Genomic DNA, 17,379 nt, shown 5'->3' with positions numbered 1-17,379 from the left:
ATGATGGTATTTGTTAAGCGCTTACTATGTGCAAAGCGCTGTCCTAAGCACTGGGGATTTAACAAGGTGATGAGGTTGTCCCACGGGGGGCTCACAGTCTTCATCCCCATTTTCCAAATGAGGGAACTGAGGCCCAGAGAAGCGAAGTGACTTGCCCAAGATCACACAGCTGACAGTCGGCGGAGCCGGGATTTGAACCCATGACCTCTGACTCCAAAGCCCGGGCTCTTTCCACTGAGCCACGCTGCGGGTCTGCCACATGTCTGCTGTGCGACCTTAGGCAAGTCACTTAATCAATCAATCAATCAATCAATCAATCGCGTCTCCCCCTTCTAGACTGTGAGCCAACTGTTGGGTAGGGACTGTCTCTATATGTTGTACTTCCCAAGCGCTTAGTACAGTGCTCTGCACACAGTAAGTGCTCAATACGATTGATTGATTGATGTTGCCAACTTGGACTTCCCAAGCGCTTAGTCCAGTGCTCTGCACACAGTAAGCGCTCAATAAATACGATTGATTGATTGATTGAGCGCTTACTTTGTGCAGAGCACCGTACTAAGCGCTTGGGAAGTCCAAGTTGGCAACATGTAGAGACGGTCCCTACCCAACAGTGGGCTCACAGTCACATTTAACTTCTCTGAGACTTAGTTGCCTCATCTGTAAAATGGGAAGACTGTTAGCCCCACGTGGGACAACCTGGATACCCATCGTTATCATTCATCTAAATCTCTATATCATCATCAATCGTATTTATTGAGCGCTTACTATGTGCAGAGCACTGTACTAAGCGCTTGGGAAGTACAAATTGGCAACATATAGAGACAGTCCCTACCCAACAGTTGGCTCACAGTCTAATGTGACTCTAATGGGCTCACAGTCTATATGTCTCCAACTTGGACTTCCCAAGCGCTTAGTCCAGTGCTCTGCACACAGTAAGCGCTCAATAAATACGATTGGATGAATGAATAAATGAGAGATACGGACACAAGTGCGGTGGGGCTGGGAGAGGGGCTGGGAGAGGGGACGAATCAAGGGAGCGAGTCGGGGCCCCACTGGGGGGGCCGGGGCCCGGCCCAGCGGAGGCGGCAAATACTGGACGCCCCCCGGGCGACCACAGAGCCGGAGGTGGAGAAATCCATGGGTGAGGACACCGAGATGGGAAACTCAGGAAACCGTCCGCGGGAGGCCGGGCCCACCCGCTCCAGGAAACCGCTCACGCGTTTCCAAACTCCAAGCGGGACGGGGTCCACGTGGGGGAGGCCAATAAAGCCTCGTGTCTGGGGGAGAGGGACGGTACCCATACTGGTCGCCCTCCGGCCCGGACGGCGGGGAGGATGGGGCTGCTACTCCTGCTCATCCTGCTGGCCCAGACTGCGGGCGTCGCGGCCTACCCGTCGCAGGCGCTGAGCCACAGAGAGGCTCTGTCCCTCGCACTCGGCTCCTACAACCGACAGTCCGGCGGCCAACACGCCTTCCGCCTGCTGGAGGCCGCCCCTGCCCCGGCCCAGGTAATCGCCATCACCGCGGGCATTGGTTTGGCGGACGCTGTACTGAGCGCTGGGGTAGAGACGAAAGGGCTTGTTACGTGCCGGACGACGCTGTAGAGAAGCAGCGTGGCTCAGTGGAAAGAGCCCGGGCTTGGGAGTCAGAGGTCACGGGTTCTAATCCCGGCTCTGCCACACGTCTGCTGTGTGACCTTGGGCAAGTCACTTAACTTCTCTGAGCCTTGGTTACCGCATCTGTAAAATGGGAAGACTGTTAGTCCCATGTGGGACAACCTGATTATCCCCCCCAGCGCTTAGAACAGTGCGTTGCACATAGTAAGCGCTTAGCAAATGCCATTATTATTGTGAGAAGCAGCGTGGTTCAGTGGAGAAGGGCACAGGCTTTGGAGTCAGAGGTTGTGGGTTCAAATTCCGCTCCGCCAAATGTTAGCTGTGTGACTTTGGGCAAGTCACTTAACTTCTCCAGGCCTCCGTTTCCTCATCTGTAAAATGGGGATGAAGACTGTGAGCCCCCTGTGGGACAGCCTGATCACCTTGTGACCTCCCCATCGCTTAGAACAGTGCTTTGTACATAGTAAGCGCTTAATAAATGCTATTATTATTATTATTATTATTACTGAGCGCTGGAGTAGAGACAAAGTAAGCTGGCTGGATGCAGTCCCTGTGCCCCGTGGGGCTCGCGGTCTTAATCTTAGACTTAATCTTAGTCTCAGAGAAGCAGCGTGGCTCAATGGAAAAGCCCGGGCTTTGGAGTCAGAGGTCATGGGTTCCAATCCTGGCTCTACCAATTGGCAGCTGTGTGACTTTGGGCAAGTCACTTCACTTCCCTGGGCCTCTGTTCCCTCATCTGTAAAATGGGGATGAAGACTGTGAGCCTCCCCGTGGGACCACCTGATTACCCTGTAGCCTCCCCAGCGCTTAGAACAGTTCTTGGCACATCGTAAGCACTTAACAAATACCATCATCATTATTATTATTATTCTCTGGGCCTCTGTTCCCTCATCTGTAAAATGGGGATGAAGACTGTGAGCCTCCCCGTGGGATGACCTGATCACCCTGTAACCTCCCCAGCGCTTAGAACAGTGCTTGGCACATCGTAAGCGCTGAACAAATACCATCATTATTATTAGTATTAATCTCTGGGCCTCTGTTCCCTCATCTGTAAAATGGGGATGAAGACTGTGAGCCTCCCTGAGGGACAACCTGATCACCCTGTAACCTCCCCAGCGCTTAGAACAGTGCTTGGCACATCATAAGCGCTTAATAAATGCCATCATTATTATTATTATTATTAATCCCCACTTTCCAGAAGAGGGAACTGAGGCCCGGAGAAGGGAAGTGACTCGCTCAAGGTCACAAGGCAGACAAGGCCAGACAAGGAAGACTGTGAGCCCCACGTGGGACAACCTGATGAACTTGTATCTAGAACAGTGTTTGGCACATAGTAAGCGCTTAACAAATACCATCATTATTATTATTAAGGGGGAGGGAGAACGGGGATGGAATGCTTTGCACATAGTAAGCGCTTAACATAGTAAGCTGCTTAGAGAAGCAGCGTGGCTCAGTGGAAAGAGCACGGGCTTTGGAGTCAGAGGTCATGGGTTCGAATTCCGACTCCGCCACATGTCTGCTGTGTGATCTTGGGCAAGTCACTTCACTTCTCTGGGCCTCAGTGACCTCATCTGTAAACTGGGGATTAAGACTGTGAGCCCCACGTGGGACAAGCTGATCACCCTGTATCCTCCCCAGCGCTTAGAACAGTGCTTTGCAGCGCTTAGTACAGTGCTCTGCACAAAGTAAGTGCTCAATAAATACGATTGATTGATTGATTGTGGGTCTTTGGCCCCACAGTCATGTGAATGAGGCTCACCCTTCATCCTTTCTGGGAAATTCTTTCATCTGGGCCTCAGTTACTTCATCTGTAAAATGGGGATGAGTGTGAGCCCCTTGTGGGACAGTGGGACAACCTGATCACCCTGTATCCTCCCCAGCGCTTAGAACAGTGCTTTGCAGCGCTTAGTACAGTGCTCTGCACAAAGTAAGTGCTCAATAAATATGATTGATTGATTGATTGCGGGTCTTTGGCCCCACAGTCATGTGAATGAGGCTCACCCTTCATCCTTTCTGGGAAATTCTTTCATCTGGGCCTCAGTTACTTCATCTGTAAAATGGGGGTGAGTGTGAGCCCCTTGTGGGACAACGACCATGTCCAACATAGTAAGCGCTTAATAAATGCCAATTATTATTATTATTATTAACAAATACCATCATTATTATTATTATTATTATTATCTCCATTTTACGGATGAGGGAACTGAGGGCCAGAGAAGTGGAGAACAGGGATGGAATCCCCATTTTATGGATGAGGGAACTGAGGGCCAGAGGAAGTGGCTTGTCCAAGGTCACACAACCTGCACCTGACAGGCGGCCCCCGAGGGTCTTTCCGGGCTTTTGGGGACCACCCCACTGCCACCCCTCCCTCTCTCCTCACAGAGCTCCCGGGCACGGACTCAGGAGCTGAGCTTCACCCTGCAGGAGACCGTGTGCCCAAACGCGCCGGGCCTGGAACTGGACAAGTGCGATTTCAGCCCCGATGGGGTAAGGACTCAATAAATACCATTGAATGAATGAATGAATGAAAGAATGAATGGTGGATGGGGTGTGGATCCTTCTATCAATCAATCAATCACTCAATCGTATTTATTGAGCACTTACTGTGTGCAGAGCACTGGACTAAGCGCTTGGGAAGTCCAAGTTGGCAACATAGAGAGACGGTCCCTACCCAACAGGGGGCTCACAGTCTAAAAGGGGGAGACAGAGAACAAAACCAAACATACTAACAAAATAAAATCAATAGAATAGATATGTACAAGTAAAATAAATAGAGTAATAAATATGTACAAACATATATCCATATATACAGGTGCTGTGGGGAAGGGAAGGAGGTGAGATGGGGGGGATGGAGAGGGGGACGAGAGGGAGAGGAAGGAAGGGGCTCAGTCTGGGAAGGCCTCCTGGAGGTGGTGAAAGGCCTCCTGGAGGAGGTCTTCTAGACTGTGAGCCCACTTTTGGGTAGGGACCATCTCTATATGTTGCCAACTTGGACTTCCCAAGCGCTTAGTCCAGTGCTCTGCACACAGTAAGCGCTCAATAGATACGATTGATTGATTGATTGATTGATTGATAGACTCGCCCGCCTCTCCCGGCCACCCCGTAGCGTTGAGCGGGGCGGGGGGCTGGGCCCAGGCTCCCGCAAGGAGACCCCTTTCCGTGGTCACTGAGGGCACCTCTCCCTCCACCCCCCACAGCTGGTGAGAGCCTGTACTGGACTTGTCTCCTTGGAAGACGACAGTCGTGGTATCCTGGTCACCTGCGATACCCTGGGCCGGGCGGTGAGTGTCTGGTTTGCTTGACCTTGGTCAGGGAAGGGGACGGAGGGGGGAGCGTTGAACCTTTGCTGGGGTGTGGGATCCCTCTAGACTGTGAGTCCGCTGTCTTCTATCAATCAATCAATCAATCAATCAGTCGTATTTATTGAGCGCTTCCTGTGTGCAGAGCACTGGACTAAGCGCTTGGGAAGTCCAAGTCGGCAACATCTAGAGACAGTCCCTACCCAACAGCAGGCTCACAGTCTAGAAAGGGGAGACAGAGAACAAAACCAAACATATTCAGAAAATAAAATAGAATAGATATTGTACAAGTAAAATAAATAAATAAATAAATACATAGAGTAATAAATACGTACAAACATATATACATAGATACAGGTGCTGTGGGGAAGCGAAGGAGGTAAGACGGGGGGGTGAGGGGGATGGAGACTTCTAGACTGTGAGCCCACTGTTGGGTAGGGACCGGATCTATATGTTGCCAACTTGGACTTCCCAAGCGCTTAGTCCAGTGCTCCGCGCACAGTAAGTGCTCAATAAATACGATTGAATGAATGAAAGAATGAATGGTGGATCAATCAATCAATCATATTTATTGAGTGCTTACTGTGCGCAGACCACTGTACTAAGCACTTGGGAAGTACAAGTTGGCAACACATAGAGACGGTCCCTACCCAACAGTGGGCTCACAGTCTAGAAGGGGGTGACAGGGAACAAAACCAAACATACTAACAAAATAAAATAAATAGAATAGATAGGTACAAGTAAAATAAATAAATAAATAGAGTAATAAATATGTACAAACATATATACCTCTATACAGGTGCTGTGGGGAAAGGAAGGAGGTAAGATGGGGGGATGGAGAGGGGGACGAGAGGGAGAGGAGGGAAGGGGCTCAGCCTGGGAAGGCCTCCTGGAGGAGTTGAGCTCTCAGTAGGGCCTTGAAGGGAGGAAGGTCATGGGTTCAAATCCCAGCTCTGCCAATTGTCAGCTGTGTGACTTTGGGCAAGTCACTTCACTTCTCTGGGCCTCAGTTACCTCATCTGTAAAACGGGGAGGAAGACTGAGAGCCCCCTGTGGGACACAAAGCACACAAAGCAGCGAGCGCTCAGTACATACCAGGGATCAATTGATAACTATCGATAGAGAAGCAGTATGGCATGGGGTTGGGGCATGGGCCTGGGAGTCACGAGGTTTGCTGCCATTTGTCTGCTGCATGGGGTTGGGACACGGGCCTGGGAGTCATCGTCATCATCATCAATTGTATTTATTGAGCGCTTACTGTGTGCAGAGCACTGGACTAAGCGCTTGGGAAGTCCAAGTTGGAAACGTATAGAGACAGTCCCTACCCAACAGTGGGCTCACAGTCTAAAAGGGGGAGACAGAGAACAAAACCAAACAAACAAAATAAAATAAATAGAATAGATATGTACAAGTAAAATAAATAAATAAATAAATAAATAGAGTAATAAATATGTACAAACATATATACAGGTGCTGTGGGGAAGGGAAGGAGGTAAGATGGGGGGATGGAGAGGGGGACGAGGGGGAGAGGAAGGAAGGGGCTCAGTCTGGGAAGGCCTCCTGGAGGAGGTGAGCTCTCAGTAGGGCCTTGAAGGAAGGAAGGTCATGGGTTCAAATCCCAGCTCTGCCAATTGTCAGCTGTGTGACTTTGGGCAAGTCACTTCACTTCTCTGGGCCTCAGTTACCTCATCTGTAAAATGGGGAGGAAGACCGTGAGCCCCCTGTGGGACACAAAGCACACAAAGCACGCGAGCGCTCAGTACATACCAGGGATCAATCGATAACCATCAATAGAGAAGCAGTATGGCATGGGGTTAGGGCACGGGCCTGGGAGTCACGAGGTTTGCTGCCATTCGTCTGTTGCATGGGGTTGGGGCACGGGCCTGGGAGTCATCGTCATCATCATCAATCATATTTATTGAGCACTTACTGTGTGCAGAGCACTGTACTAAGCGCTTGGGAAGTACAAGTTGGCAACATAGAGAGACGGTCCCTACCCAACAGTGGGCTCACAGTCTAAAAGGAGTCACAAGGTTTGCTGCCACTTGTCTGTTGCATGGGGTTGGGGCACGGGCCTGGGAGTCATCATCATCAATCGTATTTATTGAGCGCTTACTGTGTGCAGAGCACTGTACTAAGCGCTTGGGAAGTACAAGTTGGCAACATATAGAGACAGTCCCTACCCAACAGTGGGCTCACAGTCTAAAAGGGGGGAGACAGAGAACAAAACCAAACTAACAAAATAAAAATAAATAGAATAGATATGTACAAGTAAAATAAATAAATAAATAAATAGAGTAATAAATATGTACAAACATATATACATATATACAGGTGCTGTGGGGAAGGGAAGGAGGTAAGATGGGGGATGAAGAGGGGGACAAAGGGGAGAGGAAGGAAGGGGCTCTGTCTGGGAAGGCCTCCTGGAGGAAGTGAGCTCTCAGTAGGGCCTTGAAGGGAGGAAGGTCATGGGTTCACATCCCAGCTCTGCCAATTTTCAGCTGTGTGACTTTGGGCAAGTCACTTCACTTCTCTGGGCCTCAGTTACCTCATCTGTAAAATGGGGAGGAAGACTGTGAGCCCACTGTGGGACACAAAGCACACAAAGCGTGTGAGCGCTCAGTACATACCAGGGATCAATCGATAACCATCGATAGAGAAGCAGTATGGCATGGAGTTGGGGCACGGGCCTGGGAGTCACGAGGTTTGCTGCCATTCGTCTGTTGCATGGGGTTGGGGCACAGGCCTGGGAGTCATCGTCATCATCATCAATCATATTTATTGAGCACTTACTGTGTGCAGAGCACTGTACTAAGCGCTTGGGAAGTACAAGTTGGCAACATATAGAGACAGTCGCTACCCAACTGTAGGCTCACAGTCTAAAAGGAGTCACAAGGTTTGCTGCCATTTGTCTGCTGCATGGGGTTGGGGCACGGGCCTAGGAGTCATCATCATCATCATCAATCGTATTTATTGAGCACTTACTGTGTGCAGAGCAGTGTACTAAGCACTTGGGAAGTACAAGTTGGCAACATATAGAGACAGTCCCTACCCAACAGTGGGCTCACAGTCTAAAAGGGGGGAAACAATCAATCAATCAATTGTACTTATTGAGCGCTTACTGTGTGCAGAGCACTGTACTAAGCGCTTGGGAAGTACAAGCTGGCAACATATAGAGACTGGGAGTCACAAGGTTTGCTGCCTTTTGTCTGCTGCATGGGGTTGGGGCACGGGCCTGGGAGTCATCATCATCATCATCAATTGTATTTATTGAGCGCTTACTGTGTGCAGAGCACTGTACTAAGCACTTGGGAAGTACAAGTTGGCAACCTATAGAGACAGTCCCTACCCAACAGTGGGCTCACAGTCTAAAAGGAGTCAGAAGGTTTGCCGCCATTTGTCTGCTGCATGGGGTTGGGGCACGGGCCTGGGAGTCATCATCATCATCATCAATTGTATTTATTGAGCACTTACTGTGTGCAGAGCACTGTACTAAGCGCTTGGGAAGTACAAGTTGGCAACCTATAGAAACAGTCCCTACCCAACAGTGGGCTCACAGTCTAAAAGGAGTCACAAGGTTTGCTGCCATTTGTCTGCTGCATGGGGTTGGGGCACGGGCCTGGGAGTCACAAGGTTTGCTGCCATTTCATCATCATCATCAATCGTATTTATTGAGCACTTACTGTGTGCAGAGCACTGGACTAAGAGCTTGGGAAGTACAAGTTGGCAACATATAGAGACAGTCCCTACCCAACAGTGGGCTCACAGTCTAAAAGGGGGGAAACAATCAATCAATCAATCATATTTAATGAGCGCTTACTGTGTGCAGAGCACTGTACTAAGTGCTTGGGAAGTACAAGTTGGCAACATATAGAGACTGGGAGTCACAAGCTTTGCTGCCATTTGTCTGCTGCATGGGTTTGTGGCACGGGCCTGGGAGTCATCATCATCATCATCATCAATCGTATTTATTGAGCGCTTACTGTGTGCAGAGCACTGTACTAAGCGCTTGGGAAGTACAAGTTGGCAACATATAGAGACAGTCCCTACCCAACAGTAGGCTCACAGTCTAAAAGGAGTCACAAGGTTTGCTGCCGTTTGTCTGCTGCATGGGGTTAGGGCACGGGCCTGGGAGTCATCATCATCATCATCATCAATCGTATTTATTGAGCGCTTACTGTGTGCAGAGCACTGTACTAAGCGCTTGGGAAGTCCAAGTTGGCAACCTATAGAGACTGTCCCTACCCAACAGTGGGCTCACAGTCTAAAAGGAGTCACAAGGTTTGCTGCCGTTTGTCTGCTGCATGGGGTTGGGGCACGGGCCTGGGAGTCACAAGGTTTACTGCCATTTGTCTGCTGCATTGGGTTGGGGAACGGGCCTGGGAGTCATCATCATTATCATCAATCGTATTTATTGAGCGCTTACTGTGTGCAGAGCACTGTAGTAAGTGCTTGTACAAGTTGGCAACATATAGAGACAGTCCCTACCCAACAGTAGGCTCACAGTCTAAAAGGAGTCACAAGGTTTGCCGCCATTTGTCTGCTGCATGGGGTTGGGGCATGGGCCTGGGAGTCATCATCATCATCATCATCAATCGTATTTATTGAGCGCTTACTGTGTGCAGAGCACTGTACTAAGCACTTGGGAAGTACAAGTTGGCAAAATATAGAGACATTCCCTACCCAACAGTAGGCTCACAGTCTAAAAGGAGTCACAAGGTTTGCTGCCATTTGTCTGCTGCATGGGGTTAGGGCACGGGCCTGGGAGTCATCATCATCATCAATCGTATTTATTGAGTGCTGTGTGCAGAGCACTGTACTAAGTGCTTGGGAAGTACAAGTTGGCAACATATAGAGACAGTCCCTACCCAAGAGTAGGCTCACAGTCTAGAAGGAGTCACAAGGTTTGCTGCCATTCGTCTGTTGCATGGGGTTGGGGCACGGGCCTGGGAGTCACAAGGTTTGCTGCCATTTGTCTGCTGCATAGGGACAGGGCACGGGCCTGGGAGTCATCATCATCATCATCATCATCATCATCATCATCAATTGTATTTATTGAGCGCTTACTGTGTGCAGAGCACTGTACTAAGCGCATGGGAAGTACAAGTTGGCAACATATAGGGACAGTCCATACCCAGCAGTGGGCTCACAGTCTAAAAGGAGTCACAAGGTTTGCTGCCATTTGTCTGCTGCATGGGGTTGGGGCACGGGCCTGGGAGTCACGAGGTTTGCTGCCATTTGTCTGCTGCATAGGGATAGACCACAGGCCTGGGAGTCATCATCATCATCATCATCATCATCAATCGTATTTATTGAGTGCTTACTGTGTGCAGAGCACTGTACTAAGCGCTTGGGAAGTACACGTTGGCAACATATAGAGACAGTCACTACCCAACAGTAGGCTCACAGTCTAAAAGGAGTCACAAGGGTGCTGCCATTTGTCTGCTGCATGGGGTTGGGGCACGGGCCTGGGAGTCATCATCATCATCATCGATCGTATTTATTGAGTGCTTACTGTGTGCAGAGCACTGTACTAAGCGCTTGGGAAGTACAAGTTGGAAACATATAGAGACAATCCCTACCCAACAGTGGGCTCACAGTCTGAAAGGGGGGAAACAATCAATCAATCAATCGTATTTATTGAGCGCTTACTGTGTGCAAAGCACTGTACTAAGCGCTTGGGAAGTACAAGTTGGCAACATATAGAGACTGGGAGTCACAAGGTTTGCTGCCATTTGTCTGCTGCATGGGGTTGGGGCACGGGCCTGGGAGTCATCATCATCATCATCATCATCAATTGTATTTATTGAGCGCTTACTGTGTGCAGAGCACTGTACTAAGCACTTGGGAAGTACAAGTTGGCAACATATAGAGACAGTCCCTACCCAACAGTGGGCTCACAGTCTAAAAGGAGTCACAAGGTTTGCTGCCATTTGTCTGCTGCATGGGGTTAGGGCACGGGCCTGGGAGTCATCATCATTAACATCAATCGTATTTATGGAGCGCTTACTGTGTGCAGAGCACTGTATTAAGCGCTTGGGAAGTACAAGTTGGCAACATATAGAGACAGTCCATACCCAGCAGTGGGCTCACAGTCTAAAAGGAGTCACAAGGTTTGCTGCCATTTGTCTGCTGCATGGGGTCGGGGCACGGGCCTGGGAGTCACAAGGTTTGCTGCCATTCGTCTGCTGCATGGGGTTAGGGCACGGGCCTGGGAGTCCTCCTCCTCATCATCAATCGTATTTATTGAGCGCTTACTGTGTGCAGAGCACTGTACTAAGCGCTTGGGAAGTACAAGTTGGCAACATATAGAGACAGTCCCTACCCAACAGTGGGCTCACAGTCTAAAAGGGGGGAGACAATCAATCAATCAATCGTATTTATTGAGCGCTTACTGTGTGCAGAGCACTGTACTAAGCGCTTGGGAAGTACAAGTTGGCAACAAATAGAGACTGGGAGTCACAAGGTTTGCTGCCATTTGTCTGCTGCATAGGGTTGGGGCACGGGCCTGGGAGTCACAAGATTTGCTGCCATTTGTCTGCTGCATGGGATTGGGGCACGGGCCTGGGAGTCATCATCATCATCAATCGTATTTATTGAGCGCTTACTGTGTGCAGAGCACTGTACTAAGCGCTTGGGAAGTCCAAGTTGGCAACCTACAGAGACAGTCCCTACCCAACAGTAGGCTCACAGTCTAAAAGGAGTCACAAGGTTTGCTGCCGTTTGTCTGCGGCATGGGGTTGGGGCACGGGCCTGGGAGTCACAAGATTTGCTGCCATTTGTCTGCTGCATTGGGTTGGGGAACGGGCCTGGGAGTCATCATCATCATCATCAATCGTATTTATTGAGCGCTTACTGTGTGCAGAGCACTGTAGTAAGTGCTTGTACAAGTTGGCAACATATAGAGACAGTCCCTACCCAACAGTAGGCTCACAGTCTAAAAGGAGTCACAAGGTTTGCTGCCATTTGTCTGCTGCATGGGGTTGGGGCACGGGCCTGGGAGTCATCATCATCATCATCATCAATCGTATTTATTGAGCGCTTACTGTGTGCAGAGCACTGTACTAAGCACTTGGGAAGCACAAGTTGGCAAAATATAGAGACATTCCCTACCCAACAGTAGGCTCACAGTCTAAAAGGAGTCACAAGGTTTGTTGCCATTTGTCTGCTGCATGGGGTTAGGGCATGGGCCTGGGAGTCATCATCATCATCAATCGTATTTATTGAGTGCTGACTGTGTGCAGAGCACTGTACTAAGTGCTTGGGAAGTACAAGTTGGCAACATATAGAGACAGTCCCTACCCAAGAGTAGGCTCACAGTCTAGAAGGAGTCACAAGGTTTGCTGCCATTCGTCTGTTGCATGAGGTTGGGGCACGGGCCTGGGAGTCACAAGGTTTGCTGCCATTTGTCTGCTGCATAGGGACAGGGCACGGGCCTGGGAGTCATCATCATCATCATCATCATCAATTGTATTTATTGAGCGCTTACTGTGTGCAGAGCACTGTACTAAGCACTTGGGAAGTACAAGTTGGCAACCTATAGAGACAGTCCCTACCCAACAGTGGGCTCACAGTCTAAAAGGAGTCACAAGGTTTGCTGCCATTTGTCTGCTGCATGGGGTTGGGGCACGGGCCTGGAAGTCATCATCATCACCATCAATTGTATTTATTGAGTGCTTACTGTGTGCAGAGCACTGTACTAAGCGCTTGGGAAGTACAAGTTGGCAACATATAGAGACTGGGAGTCACAAGGTTTGCTGCCATTTGTCTGCTGCATAGGGTTGGGGCACGGGCCTGGGAGTCACAAGGCTTGCTGCCATTTGTCTGCTGCATGGGGTTGGGGCACGGGCCTGGGAGTCATCATCATCATCATCATCAATCGTATTTATTGAGCGCTTACTGTGTGCAGAGCACTGGACTAAGCGCTTGAGAAGTACAAGTTGGCAACATATAGAGACAGTCCCTACCCAACAGTAGGCTCACAGTCTAAAAGGAGTCAGAAGGTTTGCTGCCATTTGTCTGCTGCATGGGGTTGGGGCACGGGCCTGGGAGTCACGAGGTTTGCTGCCACTTGTCTGCTGCGCGACCCCGGGCGAGTCACTCAGCTCCTCTGTGCCTCAGTTCCCCCATCTGCAAAATGGGGATGGAGACCGTGAGCCCCCCCGTGGGATAGGGAGAGGGTCCAACCCAATTGGCTGGTTTCCACCCCAGCTCTTAGAATGGTGCCTGGCACGTGGTAAGTGCCTAGCAAACAAATAATAATAATAATGATAGCATTTATTAAGCGCTTACTATGTGAAAAGCACCGTTCTAACCGCTGGGGAGGTGACAAGGTGATCAGGAAGTCCCACGGGGGGCTCACAGTCTTCATCCCCATTTTGCAGGTGAGGGAACCGAGGCACAGAGGAGCTCAGCGACCCACCCAAAGTCGCACAGCTGACAAGTGGTGGGGCCGGCATTTGAACCCATGACCTCTGACTCCAAAGCCCGGACTCTCTCCGCTGAGCCACACTGCTTCTCATGCAAGTACCACAGTTATTATCATTATTATTAGTATTATTAGTATTATAGAGAAGCAGTGTGGCTCCGTGGAAAGAGCACGGGCTTTGGAGTCAGAGGTTGTGGGTTCAAATTCCGCCTCTTCCACTTGTCAGCTGTGTGACTGTGGGCAAGTCACTTAACTTCTCTGGGCCTCAGTTACCTCATCTGTAAAATGGGGATTAAGACTGTGAGCCCCACGTGGGACAACCTGATCACCTTGTATCTCCCCAGCGCTTAAAACAGTGCTTTGCACATAGTAAGCGCTTAACAAATACCATTATTATTATTATTATTATTATTATTATCATTAATTGGGCTGCCCCTTGAATTAATTCAGTCCCAGCAGGAGGAAGGAAAGGATCATTGCGCCAAGCCCATATAAGGTGTGGATGGGGCGCAGATCCGTCTAGACTGTGAGCCCGCTGTTGGGTAGGGACCGTCTCTATATGTTGCCAACTTGGACTTCCCAAGCGCTTAGTCCAGTGCTCTGCACACAGTAAGCGCTCAATAAATACCATTGAATGAATGAATGAATGAATGGTGGATGGGGTGTGGATCCTTCTAGACTGTGAGCCCGCTGTCTTCTAGACTGTGAGCCCCCTGTTGGGGCACGGGCCTGGGAGTCATCATCATCATCATCAATCATATTTATTGAGCGCTTACTGTGTGCAGAGCACTGTACTAAGTGCTTGGGAAGTACAAGTTGGAACATATAGAGACAGTCCCTACCCAACAGTAGGCTCACAGTCTAGAAGGGGGAGACAGAGACCATGAAAGGGGGGTTCCCCAGAAACAGGTATTTCCCCCAAACCTCAGGCAATCAATCAATCAATCGTACTTATTGAGCGCATATAATCAACCACTCGTACGTACTCTCCCAAGCACTTAGCTTGGTTATCACTCAATATTTTCATTCCTTCAATCGATCGTATTTACTGAGCACTTACTGTGTGCAGAGCGACGTCCTAAGCACTCAGGAGAAGACGGTACTTCAATAAAGAGTCATATTCCCTGCTTACAACGAGCTTACGGCCTAGCGAGGGGGAGACAGACATCAATACAAATAAATAAATGATGGCAGATAAATAAATTATGGGTGTATATATATATGTATATATATATATATGTATTCCAGTGAGCCACGCTGCTTCTCTATAGTAAGTGCTTAACAAATACCATCATTATTATTATTATTAGTATAATTCACCCCACCCCCACAACACTTATATATATATATATACACACACATATATATATAAAATAAATTAGATAATTTATTTAGATAAATAAATTAGATATTACACACACACATATATAAAATAAATTAGATAAATAAATTATGGGTATATATATAAAATAAATTAGACAAAGAAATTATGAGTATATGTATATATATAAAATAAATTAGATAAATAAATTATGGGTATATGCCTAGATATATAATAAATTAGATAAATAAATTATGGGTATATATATATAATAAATTAGATCAATAAATTATGGGTATATATATAAAATAAATTAGATCAATAAATTATGGGTATATGCATATATATAATGAATTAGATAAATAAATTATGGGTATATATATAAAATAAATTAGATCAATAAATTATGGGTATGTGCATATATATATAATGAATTAGATAAATACATTATGGGTATATATATAAAATAAATTAGATAAATAAATTATGGGTATATGTATATATATATATATAATAAATTAGATAAATAAATTATGGGTATGTGCATATATATATAATAAATTAGATAAATAAATTATGGGTATATATGTATATATATATATAATAAATTAGACAAATAAATTATGGGTATATACATATATACCCATAATTTATTTGTCTAATTTATTTTATATATACATATACCCATAATTTATTTATAATTATAAAATTATAATTATATATAATATATACAATATATAAACATTATAAAATTATAATTATATAATTTATAATATATACATATATACCCATAATTTATTTATCTAATTTATTATATATATGTATATATATATATATATATATATATATATATATATATATATATAAGTGCTGTGGGGGTGGGGTGAATTATACTACTAATAATAATGGTGGTATTTCTTAAGCGCTTACTATAGAGAAGCAGCGTGGCTCAGTGGAAAGAGCCCGGGCTTGGGAGTCAGAGGTCAAGGGTTCAAATCCCGGCTCTGCCAGTTGTCAGCTGCGTGACTTTGGGCAAGTCACTTCACTTCTCTGCATCTCAGTTCCCTCTTCTGTCAAATGGGGATGAAGACCGTGAGCCTCCTGGGGGACAACCTGATCACCTTGCAACCTCCCCAGTGCTTAGAACGGTGCTTTGCACATAGTAAGCGTTTAGTAAATGCCATCGTAATTATTATTATTAGGAGGGGGCGAGGGGATGGACGGCTTTAGAGCCGACAGGGACGGGTTTCCGTCTGAGGCGGAGGTGGATGGGCAACTACTGGAGGGACAGGGACTGTCTCTATGTGTTGCCAACTTGTACTTCCCAAGCGCTTAGTACAGTGCTCTGCACACAGTAAGCCCTCAATAAATACGATTGATTGATTGATTGATTGATTGGAGGGTCTTGAAGATGGGGGGAAATGTAGACTGAACGGTTTTGTAGAAAAAAACGATCTGTGCGGACCTCACTGTACCTCTTCGTGGCTCATCCCGCCATCGACCCCCGGCCCACATCCTCCTCCTGGCCCGGAATTCATTTAATCGTATTTATTGAGCGCTTACCGTGTGCAGAGCACTGAATCGTATTTATTGAGCGCTTACTGCATGCAGCGCACTGGACTAAGAATGCTCTCCCTCCACACCTCCGCCAAGCTAGCTCTCTTCCTCCCTTCAACGCCCTACTGAGAGCTCACCTCGTCCACGAGGCCTTCTTTCGTTCATTCAATCGTATTTATTGAGCGCTTACTGTGTGCAGAGCACTGGACTAAGCGCTTGGGAAGGACAAGCTGGCGACATCTAGAGACGGTCCCTACCTGACAACGGGCTCACGGCCTAGAAGGGGGAGACGGGCGACAGAACAAAACGTGTGGACGGGTGGCAAGGTGTCAGGACAAATAGAAGTAGAGTTAGAGGGACATTATTGACAAAATAAATGGAATATGAACCGGTTCCCCTGGAGCAGCCGGAGCAGGGGAGGGGAGACCCCCCCCTCGCACTCGCCACCCCGGGGTCCGGCCCGGAGTCCCTCACGGTTGCGCGCTGCTTCCTTCCCAGCCTCTGCGTGTCAAACGGACGAGGAGGCCCCTTCCGGCTCGGAAATGTGGCAGGATCGGGTGTTACGGGCTGTTGAGACGCCTCAAAAGAATTGATCAACTGATATGACCCCCGCCGCGGGGACGGGAAGGTGAAGGAGCGCTCAATAAATGCCACTGATGACGATGAAGCGGCGTGGAGTGGCGGCTTGAGCCTAGGCCTGGGGATTCGGAGGGTCGGGGGTTCATTCATTCAATCGTATTTACTGAGCGCTTACTGTGGGCAGGGGCACTGGACTGAGCGCTTGGGAAGTCCAAGTCGGCGACAGATAGAGACGGTCCCTACCCGACAACGGGCTCTCAGTCTAGAAGGGGGAGACTAGACGACAAAACAAAACACGTGGATGGGAGCGCTACCCAGTAAGCGCTCAATAAATACGATTGAATGAATAATCCCGGCTCCGTCACTTGTCCGCTGTGTGACCTCGGGTAAGTCACTTCTCTTCTCTGGCCTCAGTTCCCTCATCTGGAAAATCAATCAATCAATCATATTTATTGAGCGTTTACTATGTGCAGAGCACTGTACTAAGCGCTTGGGAAGTCCAAGATGGCAACATCTAGAGACGGTCCCTACCCAACAACGGGCTCACAGTCTAGAAGGGGGAGACAGAGAACAAAACAA

General features: G+C 48.0%; 1 protein-coding gene across 1 annotated transcript; it reads left to right on the top strand.

The window, feature by feature from the left end:
• Positions 1-1,334: 1,334 nt before the first annotated feature.
• LOC119936066 (cathelicidin-1-like) lies at positions 1,335-16,827 on the top strand. Its single transcript, XM_038755449.1, has 4 exons — positions 1,335-1,508; positions 3,999-4,103; positions 4,814-4,897; positions 16,720-16,827. The coding sequence occupies exons 1-4, from the start codon at positions 1,335-1,337 to the stop codon at positions 16,825-16,827; spliced, it is 471 nt and encodes a 156-aa protein (XP_038611377.1).
• The last annotated feature ends 552 nt before the right edge of the window (positions 16,828-17,379 follow it).

Source organism: Tachyglossus aculeatus, chromosome 13 (genome assembly GCF_015852505.1).
Source record: "Tachyglossus aculeatus isolate mTacAcu1 chromosome 13, mTacAcu1.pri, whole genome shotgun sequence".
NCBI lineage: Eukaryota > Metazoa > Chordata > Mammalia > Monotremata > Tachyglossidae > Tachyglossus > Tachyglossus aculeatus.
The sequence above is the reverse complement of the archived record's forward strand: the minus strand, read 5'-3'. Positions and strand labels throughout refer to the sequence as shown.